The sequence below is a fragment of the Pongo abelii genome, chromosome 15, assembly GCF_028885655.2.
Source record: "Pongo abelii isolate AG06213 chromosome 15, NHGRI_mPonAbe1-v2.0_pri, whole genome shotgun sequence".
NCBI classification, from domain to species: Eukaryota; Metazoa; Chordata; class Mammalia; order Primates; family Hominidae; genus Pongo; species Pongo abelii.
In genome coordinates, this window is record NC_072000.2 from 54,538,319 (window position 1) to 54,556,098 (window position 17,780).

A 17,780-nucleotide genomic window follows, 5' to 3' on the forward strand; every position below is an offset into this window, starting at 1 on the left:
ACATGGTGGCATGAACCATCACAGTATCTGCCTGGGCTTATAGGGCACTCTGGATGTCCAACCAAAGAGATGAAAAATGCAACTAAAACTCACAATGGTATCACTGGTGGTATTATTTTCAATGCTAATCACCAGTAAGTCAAACTCTATTTAATGTTACCAGTTGTAAGGTGATGACTTTAGTAAGTATCTACTATAAAAATGAGATAGAAATGGTTAAATCATTCCTGAAAATAATCATTTTGCCTGTATATACAAAAAGCAACAAGAACATACAAACATAGGAAGGAATGCTGACTTCATTTTCTTTTACAAATATTTTTGTGGATAATTAATAAACGCGATTTTCTGTGCTAACCTATTTTCAACTCTAAGGCTTACTGTAGCATTTTTTTGACTATTAGGAAGACCTTCAAAAGCAATCTGTTTCAGCAAAATTTTGAATATAGCATTATAAAATTAAATTGCCAGGGGCAAGTCAGTAAATACAATTTAGGACTCTAAAATTACTATAAACTTTAATATCCTATTTTTCACCATGGAGAAAAGCATGTTAAGTTTACAGCTGGAATTTCATTTACTTAAAAAAATTTTTGTTTATGTATTACCAGACATAAGTTTTTTTCTAAGTCATACTGGCGAATAATTATCTTTTCATGTCTAAATACAATTTTAAACTAGTTCATCTGTTAAATCAATACAAGAAAGCACTTTTGTATTATGCTGGCTTTAGTGCAAGTTTTTGAAAGCTGCTAAATACAGTTGAGAATTCACTTTTGAAATACAGCAGTCTCCAAAATTATTTGAAGTATCTGAATTGAATGTTGGGAAAATTCATTAGCATACCATCATATTTTTAACCTAAAGATACCCTTAAGTGTTCCAAAAATGTGAAAAATACCATCTACTTTGGCTTTACTGACAATGCTAAAAGTCCACTGATTTTCCACAAAAATTCCACAGCAAAAAGAAAGACACATACAGGATGCTGAAGATACGAAGAATTTGTTTTGAAAGAAAATTTAAGACAATAGTGCTTCAAACTCTCAGGGATATGAAAGGGGGAAAAAAAAGAGTACAGGTAAATTAAGGCAACAAAATGAAACGGAAAGAATGCTGGTAGAGTTAAGGGGGGAAAGCCATGTAAAAACAATACTTGTATAGAACTAATAAAAGCATTGGAACCAACAAGGAATAGAAGCAGTATTGGGGGCCAGGTGTGGTGGTTCACATCTGTAATCCCAGCACTTCGGGAGGCCTAGACGGGCAGATCACTTGAGGCCAGGAGTCCAAGACCAACCTGGACAACATGGCGAAACTCTGTCTCTACTAAAAATACAAAAATTAGCCGGGTGTGGTGGCACGCGCCTGTAATTCCAGCTACTCAGGAGGCTGAGGCACGAGAATCACTTGAATCCGGTTGGCGGAGGTTGCAGTGAGCCCAGATCATGCCACTGCACTCCAGCCTGGGCAACAGAAAGAGACCCTGTTTAAAAAAAAAAAGTCACTGATAGGGAAGACTTTAAAAATTCATTACTTTCCAAAGTAATGAAATAAAAAAATTCAAGAATCTTAAAACAAAGTTTCTTGAAATAGAGAAAAAATCAAAACTGCAGATGAAAAAAGCAGCTCATTGTGTCTCAGGGAGAAAAATCTGTAGAAAATTATTGAGACCAAGTTATATTCTGTTGAGATTACTAATTTTGAAGACAAAGAAAGAAATGCCAGCTTTTGCTACAAACAATCAGGTAGTAACAGCAAGTTACCTACTAGGGGAAAAATATCAGTTAGGCCTTACAGTTCTTTCCAACAATATTCAAGGGAAAAAAATGTCTATAGAGTTTTTTAAGGGTAGAGGGAGAAGAACGTGTGATGCAATCATTTTATACCTAGTCAAAGGTATAGAATGAGGTATACCTCATTCAAAGGCAACAGAAAGACATCTGTAATACTCTTTTATAGGAGGAATATTTATTGCAGTGTCCGTTACATGCTTACACTGTCCCAAGTGGTGAAATACAGCAGTGAGGATAGATAATCGCTATTCTCATGGATCTTACATTCTAGGAGAGAGACAAACACAATATACACATGTATACATATAAACAAACAAGAAAAGTATCAGGCACTCACGTGTCCTATGCAGTGAACTAAAATAACAAGGGGATTGGCCTCTCTGAGGATATGATATTTATTTAAGCTGAGGTCTGAATGACCAGGAGCCTTCAGAGCAAAGATCTTGAAAAACAGTTACCTCAGGCAAAAGGGAAGAATTGCTTTAATCTTGGACTGTTTAAATAAAAAGAAAACAGAGGCATAGTAGAGTAGGCAGAAACATATGCGATGAGCTCAGAGAGGTGGACAGAACAGATCGTGTAGGGTTTTATAAACAAGGCTAAAAATCTGAGTATTTTTCTAAGTTGATATGAAAGCTTCAGGGAAGTGTTAAGCAGAAGTGATGATACGATTTATGTTTTAAAAAGTTCACTCCAGAGGCTTTCTGGAAAATAGATGGTGGGGAATGGGAGGTGTGGGCAAGGCAACAGGCACTAGAAGGGTGGAGATGGGTAACAAAGACAAGTAGATGGATTCAGGATGTGTTCTTGAGGTAGAGCTGAGGGAACTTGCTGACAGACTGATTCTTGAGCACAAATAAAAGAGAGAAATCGAGGTTAATGCCTACATTTGAGGATGGGTTAACTGCTTAGCAAAATGGGGAAAAAAAGCAGGTTTGAGAAGAATAATCAATTTATGGATTTAAATTATAATATTCCTAATACTGGAAAATCTTTTTGATAATATGACTTAGCCTACTGATAGTTGATACTAAGTAGGTGAGAATGGAAAGGAAATGGCATAAAAAGACCAATGGTGGGTAGTAAATCTATTAAATATAAAACTAAGTCTAAATAATGGTCATGGCATTTATAAATTATAAATATTATATTTCTTAAAAGAAGGTACACATACTAATACATACTCATACCCCAGTGCAATCAGAAAGTTTCTGGGCTAAAATCCCCAAATAAACCAACGAACAGTTGAAAATTGGGGGGATGATGAGGCAGGAAGAGTATAAATATGCAAATTTCAAAATCTGTAAACCCAAGAATTCAATAGATGACTGTTTTATTTCTTAAACTGATAAACTAAAACACCCACAAATTTAAGTATATTATTCAAGGTCTTACAGATCATTCTCTGACAAAACTACAGAATTGTATCTTACAAATTAACAGCAGTAAAAATAAAAGAAACCCTAAGCTATAATTTTTTTAAAAATTTAAGAAAATACTAAAAACAAAAACAACAGAAGTAAAATTAAACATCTCTCTAAACAATATAATAGTGGACAGATTCACATATTAAAAAAAAGAAAGATTCAGATTGGGTTATAAAACAAAAGTCAAATATAATTTTTTACAAGAGAAACATCAACAACCCAGAAAGGATTAAAGTATAATGATAGGCCCAAGTACACCAGTTCTATCCATTTGTTGTATGCCACATAAATATAAACAAAAAGAAAGGAGGGTTGGCAATATCAATGTCAGATGAAGTTATAATCAAGGTAAAAAGGGTATCAAAGATCATTAAGGGAGTGAATGATTAAAGATGGAGGATGCAAGTCACAATAGTAAGGGAAAGACTGAAACCATTGACCAATATGAGTGACTAATGCATTATACATTTATTCCATTATTCTAACTCCCCCACTGGAATTCAAGTTCCGTGAGAACAACGTCTTTGCCTTTTTGTTCTCTTCTACATTCCTACCCTCTAGAACAGAGCTTGGCATATATTAGGTATTCAATCAATATTTATTAAGAAATGAAAATATAACATGAATTTTATGGGTCAACTGACACACATATAATACATTAAGCAGAAGGAGAAATGGACAAAATCACTCTAGTGGAAGATGATCAACACTTCTGTCAGAACCCATTTATGCCAACTGTTCCATTATTGGAACGCTAAGCACGTGGGAGTTTTTTATATCCTACTGCTCAAGGTCATCACCAAGGTCTGATTTTTCACACATGTCTGCAATTCAAAAAACTGCAAACTCCGGCATAAATGGGTTAATAACGCTGGAAGCACTATCCTACAATGTGAAAGTCTGGGCCAAAATAACATTCTATATAAGTCTGTACAGTTGCAAAAACAATGAAAAACATTTGAAAACTGCCAGGAAAATATGAATTCTGTAAGACTGCCAGAGACAAAATATAACCAATAAAATCAATGTCTGAAGTAAATATCTATAATAACTAATTAGACAGTATAAGAGGGAAAAAGGAAGCCATTCCCAATAGCGAGAAATACCATAAATATGAAGATGTGGCAAAAACTTTCCTGAAGACCTGAAAAAGAAAAAATCTTTACTATTGTCAAAATGCCAAATATCCTACATTAATCTATGTGCCTTTTTTCTCCTTGATAAAAATGATTTTAAAGTTCTCCTGAAGAAAAAAATTTTACAAACAGGAAATATCTGAAAAATAAAAAGAATGAAGATTATAATACGCAACAAAAGTTATAGTAATCAAAACCAGGATAGTGTTGAAGTAGGAATAGAAAAAAGAAAGTCACTGGAACAGAACACAAAATCTATGCTTACATGGAAATTTAGTTTATGACAACCAAGGCACTTCAAATCTGTGGATAAGAGACTGAATCTATAGTAATGGCTTTGGGAAACTAGCCATTTGAAAAAATATATAGAGAGAGTTCTCTTTCATCCCTTAGAACAAACTTGTTCCTGATTGAGCAAATATTTAAATTTTGGAAGAAAAAAAGGAAAAACTGGAAGAAATTACAGTTTAAAATTGTTATAATTATCTAGGAGAAAAGGCCTAAGTACAAGGAAATGGGGAATAGAGAAAGGAGGACTGACAAATTTGTCTGAGAGAAAAAAGCACACTCCCACCTGGAAAAAAAAAAAAGTATAAGCAGAGTGCAAAGACAGAAGACAAATTGTGGGAAGTGTAAAATACATGATGAAGAGTCACTATCCTCAAAATGCAAACAGCTTCTAAAAATCAATAATAAAATACAAATAACCTGATAGGACTGGGGCAAGGCATTAAGAATAGGCAACCAACAACATTTTTAAATGGCCAAATACTAAGATCGCATCATCAATATTTACTGAACTTCCATGTTATTCTTTTTTGGGGGACAAGTTGAAATAGTACTCAATCTTAATACATGGGTCACATCTAACATAAAATAATCAGTAGCTTTTACAAAACAAGGCAGTGAGAAATTCCAGCCTTTCAAGAGTCTTAACTTATGATCCTTGCATTTAATCCTTACATTTTAAGTAATCATACACATATTTTTCTTTTTTTACTCAATTGCCTTCTTATGTTAGTTCTAATATATGGCTTACTGAGAATTCAGAATTGCAGGATTTAAAAAATATCTCATTAATTATTATAATGAACTATAATATTAGGTTGGCAAAAGCTGCAATTACTTATGCATCAACCTAATAAAAAATAAGCCATACCCTCAAGTCAAGTAAGTGAAACTGTGCTGTAACAAGCCCACTGCACTCGCTTAAGACAGAAAAGGGATACATATCTTTGTTTTCTCTGAGAGCACACGCCAGTACCTGGACACAACTTGAATAACCATCCTTGAACATAATTTGAATATTTGCTCTAGTGACTTTTCCAGGACAGGCAAAGGCTTGTATAGTTCTGTTATATTCCCTATTTGTGTTAGTGACATTTTGGAGATAATTTTAAACTTATTAGGTGGCACTTAATAAGGGGATCCTAAAAGAGTATTATTATAACAATTTCTATTTGCCAGGAAAAAAAGATACTGGGACATATCTGAAAGCTTATTTTTAAAGTGTTCCAGCATATGCTACCTCAGTACTATTATCTCTCTAATGAATCACATGTATAATGATTCAAATACTGTGTTTGAAATGCAAAGTCATTTTAACTGCTCAAACTAGGAAACTGGCATAATTATGGTCATAAACTTACCCTACATGCCTAAGCTTATGAACCAGCAAATGAACATACCACCAAATATTCACTTACCTGGTCAAAAACTACTACTGCACTCATTAGAAACTTTTAGGATATCAAAATCATAAAACTGTTTCAGGACTATAGTTTGATTTTCAAAGCAAATTATTCAGTGTGTTTTGAAACAAGCAGTCTTCTGACACACAGAAGTGTTAATAAAATAAGCATTCAGCTAAGACCAGAATTAACAAACCTAAATCAATCAAAGGGAATAGCTGATAAACAAATATCATTATCCCAAATATTCACCCCAAAAAATCACTGAATACTTTCCTAATCAAATTCTCATAAAAGCTAAACCTGCAGTTCAAATACTTCACTATCATCTTAAAAGAAAATTACTTTAACAATGTCAACGTGTCTTCCAATTTTGAATGTGTACATGTCAAATTTTATTTGGCAACAAAACTGTCACATCAAACTCACCTTTAACACCTTCAGGGTAATTTAATTGAAGATATTCTACTGACCTGATCATAAAGACTTCTTTTGGGAAGAAGGGAAACAAGGAAAGAAATATGGAAAATACTTTTAAGACCTATATTTATGAACTGCACAAGAAAATTGTTCAAAAATTGTCTTGAGGGTTTTAACACATACCAGGCTCCAATTTAATGATTTTTACTGCAGCCAACTCTCCTGTGTGTACATTTCTGGCCTAAAAATAAAATAAAAACAAAAATCTTGTTAATTAAAAAGCTTGTTAATTACATTAAAATTACTTGGTACTATGTTAGTTGCTTATCAACCATACTTTTATCAAAACTAAAAAACAAAATATTTCCAATAAAATAAGCAAACTCATTTTCCCATTAAAGAAAAAATATAGATAAGACACATAAGTGTTTAAAAAATTACCATTAGTCCCACCACTCAAAAACAGCTCCTGTTTAAAATTTGGTCTACTTCCTCCAAGGCTTTTCTTCAGCCTTGGGTTAGTTAATATTTTTAATTTTAAAAATCTCATGGGTTTTATTTATATCAGAAAACATAATCACAGGTCATTAAAATTTTTTTTTAATCATCTGTATCTAACTACCTAGAGAAAAACAGTGAACATTTCAGTGTACATGCATCTCTTTCCTGGTACACATATGTATATGCATGTGCATTATGGAAGATGACCCTATCATAGTCTTCTACGACATGATTACAAATGCTGTCTGATTTTCCACTGACAGGATACATAATTTAACCAACCCTCTATTGTTGGGCATTTACAATTTTAATATTATTTTCAAGTTATAAAAATAGGGATATATATATATTAGCTTTGTATCTATCCACAGCCTTATTTCCTTCAGTTAAATATCTAGAAGAGAAACTATTTACTATTTAACAAAATATCAACAAACTTACTATAATTAGCACTGCAATGAATATCACTACCAATATTTTACCATAGATCAGCTTATAAGGAAGGCAACCTAGACATACAATTGTGAGATCAAAAGGTATGTGGACTTATAATGGGTATGTTGCCATAGTGCTCTAAAACACTGTGCAAATTTATACTGTCATTGACCTTGGATGTTAAAACCATGTCTGCCAAAACTTATTGTAGGTAAAAATTAAATGATTATAACATAGTCCATATAATAATCCTCTTTATTACTGGACATAAAGGATGTTACACATAGTCTTTTCATTATTTAAGACATACTTGTTTTAAATGGATTCTAAGATACGATATTACTAGGTCAAAGGTTGTGAATATGAACACATATCATCAAATAGTCTAAAAACATTTTACCACTATATTCTCTTTGTTAATATGAGTGCTCATTTTCATCGTACCCAGTGGTATATCATATGTGGAAATGGAATTTACTAATTTATGACCTTTTTCATTTACTATATTAGATTTGAATATCAACTTTCAAATGGCAGAAAAAAAACAAGAAAAAGACATGATAAAATAGAAAAGTATAGTTATACTTATCTGCCAAATTAAATAAGTCAAATTACCTGAGGAAAGAAGAGAAAAAGGGAAACGAATAGAAGAATGATAAAGTAGGGAAGAGTGCCTTCAAAGAGATCCTTTTAAAAATGACATACAGAGGGTGAGAAAAAGAATAGAATGGGGGAGAGATATACAGAGGAAAAGACACAAACAGAAAGAAAAATAATTTGTCTTTTGTGTGTTTGTTTTTTGTTGTTTTGAGACAGGGTCTCACTTCTGTCACCCAGGATGGAGTGCAGCAGCTGGATCTCGGCTCACTGCAACCTCTGCCTCCTGGGCTCAAGTGATCCTCCCATCTCAGCCTCCCAAGTGGCTGAGACTACAGACACCTGCCACTACACTCAGCTAACCATTGTACTTTTTGTAGAGACGGGTTTCGCCATGTTGCCCAGGCCAGTCTCAAACTCCTGGGTTCAAGTAATTCGCCCACCTTGGCCTCCTGAAGTGCTGGGATTACAGTGAACCACCAGGCCTGGCAAGAAAATAATTTTCAACAGCAGAAGTTGCAACTACTTTGTGATAAGTTCACATTTTCCTCACTAAATCTACTGAATAGGGTAAAAAAAGGTCTCAGGAAAGAAGAGCAGGCGTTTTAACTCCTCTCTTTCATAGTTATAGTTACTTCTCTCCTAACTACGAACACATTTACAAAAAGGGGAGCAATGGTCACCCAGAAGCCTCACACCATTCCTACCCTCTCCTCTTTCTGCCATTGGACATAAGAATTGTCTGTTAGCCTCAGGTCTTCTTCTAATTCCTAAAATCTCCCTTGGGTCATAAAAGGATATGTGCACATAGATTTAGCCTGTCCACCTCTCAGCCAATTCACATGCCAGTGAGACTCAGGTATAAAAAATATGGCCAGAACAAGCAGTGATAATTGACTTCCTGGGCATATTGTTCAGTAAATCATAAAATGTGTTAGAAGATGAATTCCGTAATAATGACAGCAATTATGTTTGTAATGCTTTACAGTTTGCAAGAACTTTCATATACATTACTTAATTCTATTTATTTAAACACAAAAAGACTTAGTTTAGTAAAGCAGACTTGCCCAAGGCCATCCTGCTGGCAGGGGTGAGTCAAGAGTTAGAATCCAATTTTGCTGATCTTGTCAAAAAACCAGCTCCTGGATTCATTGATTTTTTGAAGGGTTTTTTGTGTCTCTATCTCCTTCAGTTCTGCTCTGATCTTAGTTATTTCTTGCCTTCTGCTAGCTTTTGAATGTTTTTGCTCTTGCTTCTCTAGATCTTTTAATTGTGATGTTAGGGTGTCAATTTTAGATCTTTCCTGCTTTCTTTTGTGGGCATTTAGTGCTAAAATTTCCCTCTATACACTGCTTTAAATGTGTCCCAGAGATTCTGGTATGTTGTGTCTTTGCTCTCATTGATTTCAAAGAACATCTTTATTTCTGCCTTCATTTCGTTATGTACCCAGTAGTCATTCAGGAGCAGGTTGTTCAGTTTCCATGTAGTTGAGCAGTTTTGAGTGAGTTTCTTAATCATCCTGAGTTCTAGTTTGATTGCACTGTGGTCTGAGAGACAGTGTGTTATAATTTCTGTACTTTGACATTTGCTGAGGAGTGCTTTACTTCCAACTATGTGGTCAATTTTGGAATAAGTGCAATGTGGTGCTAAGAAGAATGTATATTCTGTTGATTTGGGGTGGAGAGTTCTGTAGATGTCTATTGGGTCTGCTTGGTGCAGAGCTGAGTTCAAGTCCTGGATATCCTTGTTAACTTTCTGTCTCGTTGATCTGTCTAATGTTGACAGTGGGGTGTTAAAGTCTCCCACTATTATTGTGTGGGAGTTTAAGTCTCTTTGTAGGTTTCTAAGGACTTGCTTTATGAATCTGGGTGCTCCTGTATTGGGTGCATATATACTTAGGACAGTTAGCTCTTCTTGTTGAATTGATCCCTTTACCATTATGTAATGCCCTTCTTTGTCTCTTCTGATTTTTGTTGGTTGAAAGTCTGTTTTATCAGAGACTAGGATTGCAATCCCTGCTTTTTTTTGTTTTCCATTTCCTTGGTAGATTTTCCTCCATCCCTCCATTCCAAAGGATTATAAATCATGCTGCTATAAAGACACATGCACACGTATGTTTACTGTGGCACTATTCACAATAGCAAAGACTTGGAACCAACCCAAATGTCCATCAATGGTAGACTGGACTAAGAAAATGTGGCACATATACACCATGGAATACCATGCAGCCATAAAAAGGATGAGTTCATGTCCTTTGTAGGGACATGGATGAAGCTGGAAACCATCATTCTGAGCAAACTATCACAAGGACAGAAAACCAAACACCACACGTTCTCACTCATAGGTGGGAATTGAACAATGAGAACACTTGGACACAGCGTGAGGAACATCATACACCGGGGCCTGTCGTGGGGTGGGGGGAGAGGGGAGGGATAGCATTCGGAGATATACCTAATGTAAATGATCAGTTAATGGGTGCAGCACACCAACATGGCACATGTATACATATGTAACAAATCTGCACATACATATGTAACAAATCTGCACGTTGTGCATATGTACCCTAGAACTTAAAGTATAAAAAAAAAAAGGCAACAACAGATGCTGGAGAGGATGTGGAGAAATAGGAACACTTTTACATTGTTGGTGGGAGTGTAAACTAGTTCAACCATTGTGGAAGACAGTGTGGTGATTCCTCAAGGATTTAGAACTAGCAATACCATTTGACCCAGTGATCCCATTACTGGGTATATACCCAAAGGATTATAAGTCATGCTACTATAAAGACACAAGCACACGTATGTTTATTGTGGCACTATTCACAATAGTAAAGACTTGGAACCAACCGAAATGTCCATCAATGATAGACTGGATTAAGAAAATGCGACACATATACACCATGGAATACTATGCAGCCATAAAAAAGGAAGAGTTCATGTCCTTTGCAGGGACACGGATGAAGCTGGAAACCATCATTCTGAGCAAACTATCACAAGGACAGAAAACCAAACACCGCATATTCTCACCCATATGTGGGAATCAAACAACAAGAACACTTGGACACAGGGCAGGGAACATCACACACGGGGGCCTGTCATGGGGTGGGGGGCAGGGGGAGGGATAGCATTAGGAGAAATACCTAATGTATTCTGATGACAGTATTTCGCTGCCCCTTTTCAGAATTCGAGAATTCTCTTTTTCTTTTTTAAATGCAACAGATACTAGAGAAAAGTATTAATTGTGTAATATTTAACAGACCAGCAACAGTGGTAACTTTTGTTGAAATAGATTAACAAAATAATCTACTGAAAACAGATTAACAAAGCAATATACTAATCCTCTTTCACATTAAATTTCTCCGTGATAATTTTCAATGTAACAGAAGGTGAACTATTACACATTTAATGTCTTAAAGAAATAATCTTAGAGTTGAATTTGATCCAAAGAAAACAGTAGTATTTTAAACATTCTGAAAAAAATTATTGAATAAAAGTTAGTAACCTTCTAATATGTTTAAAATCCATCTAAAGAACTGGAATTAAAAAAAAAACAAAAAACAGATTCAATGAACTCTTATTTTAACTCACTTACGTCATCATCTAGCAAACATAATAGCCACTTCTATGCCTAAATGTCAGTACCCTGGTTTTCCCTCTTTCTCTATCCACCTAAGTGATCATTTAAATTGTTTTTTCATTTTTTTCATTTAAAATTTTCACTGGAATCCTATAGAAAACAGAAAAACATCTTTGAACATACAGTATAAGTTTACAAATTGAGAAGAAAGATTTAAGTGTAAGTGCCATAAAGGCACAAGAAAGTTACAAAAGTACACTCACAAATTGTGACGGTTGAAAAATTCAAGATTATACATTTCAGGTAAGGAATACAATGTTCAACTTATATGACAATGACTGATGCTAACACATTTTCAACAACAAAATATCTTCAGGCAATTCATTATGCCAAGCAAAAACGGGCATTTGGGCAATGCATTCTGTCATTCACTGCCACTTACTTTCAGGAACCATAAGAAAATGACTCCATTCTTCTCGGTTACCAATTATTAAACAAGAGTTAACAACATGAAAAGATCTAATATGCTTCTCTGAGAGTTTGGAACAATTAATTCTGATTTTAGTCAGATTAATCAGAAGTGAATAGCTCGGTCTCTGGTCTGAAAACTGTCCTTATTCTGGTACGTTCTCCTTTCCCCGCCTCCCTCCCCGTTTGGCCTGGTTAACTCAGACTTGTCCTTCAGGATTCAGTTTAGTTATCACCTCCTCCAGGAAGTCTCCCTGGTATCCTAAGGCTGGATTAAGTGTGTTGTCATCTTAGCTCTAGGCATGATCCTTTGAAAGGCCGTGCCACATGGTAGATGCTCTACAAATTTGTTGAATAGACAATCATGGTTGTAGGAAGGTTATTGCTCTCTTAAAAAAATTAAAACCTTCCACAACTAGAAAATGCTATGAAACTGACAATATATTATTTTAAAGTCTTACTTTTTTCATTTATGTTGAGTCATATTATGATGAATTAAAGTATTTTGAAGAAAATTATTTGAAAAAAATTACTACAAAAGTAAGATTTTGTGGTAGAAAAATTAAAATAATACAAATCAGTGAAAGATGACAGTCCCCCTCCATCCCAATCTTATCTTCCAAAATAACTATTATTAATGGTTTAGAGTATATCCTTCCAAACTTTTAATTAGGTTGAGTCCTAAGAACACATATGGACAGAACACAAACCTTGATACTTTGGCAGTTTCTCACAAAGCTAAACATAGTCTTACCTTATGAGCCAGCCAGCAACCCCACTCCTTGGCATGTACCCAACTGAGCTAAAAAGTTATGTCCACATAAAAACCTATACATAACTGTTTAAAGCAGTCTTTATTCACAGTCACCCAAAATTGGAAGTAATCAAGATGTCCTCTAATAGGTGAATACATAAACAAACTGTAGTAAATCCTTACAGTGGAATGTTTATTGCAGCACTATTCACGTCAGCCAAGACACAGAATGAACCTGGGTCTCCAACAATGATAAATAAAGAAAATCTGATTATATATACTCAAAATGGAATACTATTCAGCCATAAAAAAGAATGAAATGCTGTCATTTGAGGAAACATGGATGGAATGGAGGATATTCTGTTAAGTGAAATTAGCCAGGAACAGAAAGTTCTCACTCACATGTGGAAGCTAAAAAAAGTTAATCTCATAAAAGTAAAAAGTAGAACAGAGAATATTAGAGGCTGAGAAGGGTAGGGAGAAGGGAGGAATAGGGAGAAATTTGTTAAAGGATACAAAACGATAGCTAGATAGGAAGAATAAATTTTAGTGTTCTATACTACTACTACAGGATAGCTATAGTTAACAATAACATATTACATAGTTTCAAATAGCCACGAAAATACCAAATGTTCCCAACACAAAGAAAGGATAAAGTTTGAGATTATAGATTTGCTAATTTTCCTGATCACTACAAATTTTATGTATTGAAACATCACTATGAGTCCCTATGAATCTTACCCATATGTACAATTGTCAATTTTTTTAAATTAAATTTAATAATAAAAGAAATGGAAACCACAAAAAGATACGGAAGAATCCTAAATGTATACTGTTAAGTGAAAGAAGCCAGTCTAAGAAGGCTTACAAAGAGTATGATTCCAACTCTATGACATTCCGAAAAAGGCAAAACTAGAGAGACAGTAAAAAGCAATGGTTGTCAGAGGTTTAGGGGAGGAAGGAAAGAGATAAATAGGTGAAGCACAGGGGATTTTTAGGAGAGTGAAAGTATTCTGTATGAAATGGTAATGATAAACACATCTCATTACTTATTTGTCAAAACCCATAGAACTATACAACACAAAGTGTGAATCTTTATGTAAACTATGAACTATAGTTAATAATATATCAATATTGGTTCAATAATTATAACAAATTTACCACACTAACGCAAAATGTTAATAAAAGACAAAACTATGCAGGAATCCAGGGGTTGGCTAAATGTAATTCTATGTACTATGTGCTCTATTACTCTGTAAATCTGAAACTGCACTAAAAAATTAAGTCTATTAATTTAAAGATAAATTATTTTTGAAAAGAATACACATTTTCAGACACATTTATGAGCCAATTTTTATTATTAGAATCAACCATTTATGTTTCAATTTAATAGAGCCAAAAAGAAAACGCAAGGATACCTTGATTTTTCTAGAGATTCTGAGGGGCTCAGAAACAGATCATTGGAGGGTTTGAACAACAATCACAAAATGACATAAAATAAAGATGGTGTTTTACAGCTACACCACGCAGAGGCCAAGATATATTATATGTAGTTACAGAAGTAAAATGCAAAAAATACAAACTACAGCTCCCGCTGATAGGAATAAATACTTAAATGTCAGCCTCCATTTTGAAGACATATTTCTGTTTTCTCCAAATGAAGAACCGATGGGCAAATGTTTGTGCTCTGTAATTTTCCAGCTGGATTTTTAAAACAGAAAGCAGTACCAGGCTCTTTTATAATGAAAGGCAAAGAGGCTTTCAGAAAAAGAGATCTTCTAAACAGAGACCTTACAGATTCGATTTACTAAAGAGATCTTTCAGAAATTTAACTATACAAATTCGCGCTATAATCCAAAAGAGTTTTGGAGTACCAGTTTTTGAAATCCACCATTTCTTTCCAACAAGTTAAATGTGATACTCTCAATTCTTTTTGTTTTTAACTTTAATACACAAGAATTGAAAGATCCTGCATTATGTTTATAAAAGGAACTAACTGGAGTGCAACAGCAACTACACAAAAAAGATCTAACTATATTTCTGATTCCTATTCATGTTAGTAGGGTTTTGGTATACACTAATACTCAGACTTAAGATATACTAAATACCTAGAAATCTAATAAAACAGTAGAGTTACAGGTCTTATTTAACTCTTATTAATCAGGAACTGAAATTATTATGTGGAAAAGATAAACTCATAATAAATGGAATCAATATCACTATAAAATCCACAATAGAATCATTTCGATTAAATTAATTTTCTATTCGCATTGCTAATGCAATTCCTTTTCATCTCTTAATTCATATTTCCAAGTCAATTTACTACTAAGGAAGTATTTCAACTCAAGCCCTCCAGTCTTCAATCTTATTAATAGTAAAAAGTTACCTATGGATTTCCACTTAAACAAACAAAAAAAATTGAAAGATGTTAATTAAGCCATTTCTACTTCAGTAATATTATACAATTGCCAGTTTTGAAAACTATGAACTTTTCTACATGCTGTAAAATTTTTAATGAAAACTAAAAATTAACAAGGAAAAGTCTAAACATTTTACCTACAAGGTTTCAACACAGAATTGGAAGATACGACTCAATATATAGTAATATATCCTAGTATTCATGAAGTTGAAAGATAATTTTTTATAAACTGGGGCTAAAAAAAAAACTGGCAAGTAAGGACAGCCATCTAAAAGCTATGGCAACCAAGACCATCACCCATGAAGAAAAATGAAAAAGCTCCTGTATTTCCCTGTTCTTCACATTGGGTCTCTCATCCTACCCCAGACAACTTTCTCCCAGCATATTCTTAGGGTCACAAAACTTTTCCATTAAGCCAACTGTGGGCTTCAGTTTTAAATATGCCCCTTTTTTCTATAACATAACATCAGAAAATCCAGACATCTCAATATTTTTAACAAGCTATCTCCAGTGGCCAGTGACTGCTTCTCAGGGTCATAATTATGTATTCCAGATTCAAGAACATGATCTACAATACAAAAGAAGCAACGCAGCACCCATAAGGTTTGAAAAATACAAAGTAGCTGATTAATCCACAATAAAAGTGAAAAGTCAACTATGTCATAGGCTGTAAAACCTCTATACTCAATACTTGATGGAACATTGCTTTTTCTGTTATTGTTTTGTTTTGTTTTCGTTTTTTTGAGGCCGAGTCTTGCTCTGTCACCCAAGCTGGAGTGCAGTGGTGTGATCTCAGCTCACTGCTGCCTCCACCTCCGAGGCTCAAGCAATTCTCGTGCCTCAGCCTCCTGAGTAGCTGAGACTAAGGCAGGCACCACCAGGCCCGGCTAATTTTTTTTTTGTATTTTTAGTAGAGACAGGGTATCATTACATTGGCCAGGATGGTCTCAAATTCCTTACCTCAAGTAATCTACCCACCTCATCCTCCCAAAGTGCTGGGATTACAGGCGTGAGCCACTAGTCCCGGCTGAAACACTGTTTTTAACTGGTTCATTTTTTCAACAAACATTACTCAATACTTACTATGTGCCAGGTACTATGTTAATACTAGGAATGTAATGAAACAAAAACGGTTCCTGTCTTCCGAAAACTTTTATCAGTTAGAAAGACACAGAAGGGAACAGTAAATACTATATAGTGTGAAAAATGCTCTCAAAGATGACACAAGTCAACATTGGAGGATTCTGAGCCCAGTCAAACTAGATTGAAGAAAAAGCTTCCAGGAGAAAGTAAATTTAAACTGAGACCTAATAGAAGACTTTCCTGGGAGGAGTGGTGGGTGAGAGATTATGGATGGCAAAATTCCAGGCAAAGGTGTAAAGACAAGAGAAAACATGGGCAGTTTAAAGGAGCAAAACTACCTTGTATTAAGGGAATATAAAGGTATAAAGAGGGGAATGGTGAAAGTTAAGATTCCTTTGACGCTCAGGACAGAATGTATCACCACCTATCTTCCTGTAGCTATCATATACTAACTTCTCGGTCATCCTTATTCTTTTTTTTTTTTTTTTTTGAGATGGAGTCTCGCTCTGTTGCCCAGGCTAGAGTGCAGTGGCGTAATCTTGGCTCACTGCAGCCTCTGCCTCCCAGGTCCAAGCAATTCTCTCGCTTCAGACTCCTGAGTAGCTGGGACTACAGGCACTCGCCGCCATGCCAGGCTAATTTTTGTATTTTTAGTAGAGACAAGGTTTCACCATGTTGGCCAGGATGGTCTCGATCTCCTGACCTTGTGATCTGCCCGCCTCGGCCTCCCAAAGTGCTGGGATTACAGGCGTGAGCCATTGTGCCTAGCCAGTCATCCTTATTCTTTTAAGATTTTACGACCCCTGGTTCACAGTTTCCTCTCTATCCCTTCTCTTGCCTCCACCACTCTTAGGGACTTCAATATCCGGAACTACTCTGACTTTTCATTCTCTGACCTAATTAATATTGTACTTCCTTCCTAATCACTACCTCCTATCCTTTCAGCTCACTTATTCTAGTCCTCCCCTTCCAGCCATTCTCACACCTCATCAATTTGCCAGTGCATTTCTCCATGACCACCAATGATTTCTCTCAACTCCATACATCCTCCCTTACCTATCAGGATTAAACTTCCTCTTCCCTCTATTGTACTAGCCTGGCAAAATCCTAATCTTGATTAATTCCAATTATCCACTAATCCCACACTGGCATCAAATAGCTAAGAGTTACTAGAAAAAAAATGACAAAATCATGCTAACTGGTCTTACTTTCAAATCAACACAAATCCCAAACTACAACTTCTCCTATAAGTTTTATTTTCCACTTTTCATAAGAACCATTCCACTCCTCTTGCTTCCAACTTTCAATAATCCCTCAGCCTCTTTGTTACCCCCTCTTCTCTCACCTATCCTAACTGATCATGGAACTGCATCTTTTCTTTATCTAACATTCACCTATGCAGCCAACCATCAATTTCTAGGGCACATCTCTCTCCTCACTTTGCTCCAGACTCCTACATCCATGGAAACCTGACAGG

At 35.0% G+C, this 17,780-nt stretch overlaps 1 protein-coding gene across 6 annotated transcripts in view; it reads right to left on the minus strand.

Annotated features, from left to right (window-relative positions):
* The window catches only part of MAP4K5 (mitogen-activated protein kinase kinase kinase kinase 5), a 111,987-nt gene that overhangs the window by 77,996 nt on the left and 16,211 nt on the right, over nt 1-17,780 (minus strand). For 2 of the 6 annotated variants that reach the window (XM_054530654.2, XM_054530656.2), the window contains exons 2-3: nt 6,654-6,711; nt 6,480-6,539 (exon numbers count right to left, since the gene is read on the minus strand). The exons of 1 other annotated variant lie outside the window; for it this stretch is intronic. In XM_054530654.2, the coding sequence (XP_054386629.1) occupies nt 6,480-6,539; nt 6,654-6,711 (118 nt within the window). Of the gene's footprint in view, nt 1-6,479; nt 6,540-6,653; nt 6,713-17,780 lie in introns of those variants that run through there. 3 more of the 6 variants (XM_063715841.1, XM_054530657.2, XM_054530655.2) reach the window with 3 other exon arrangements.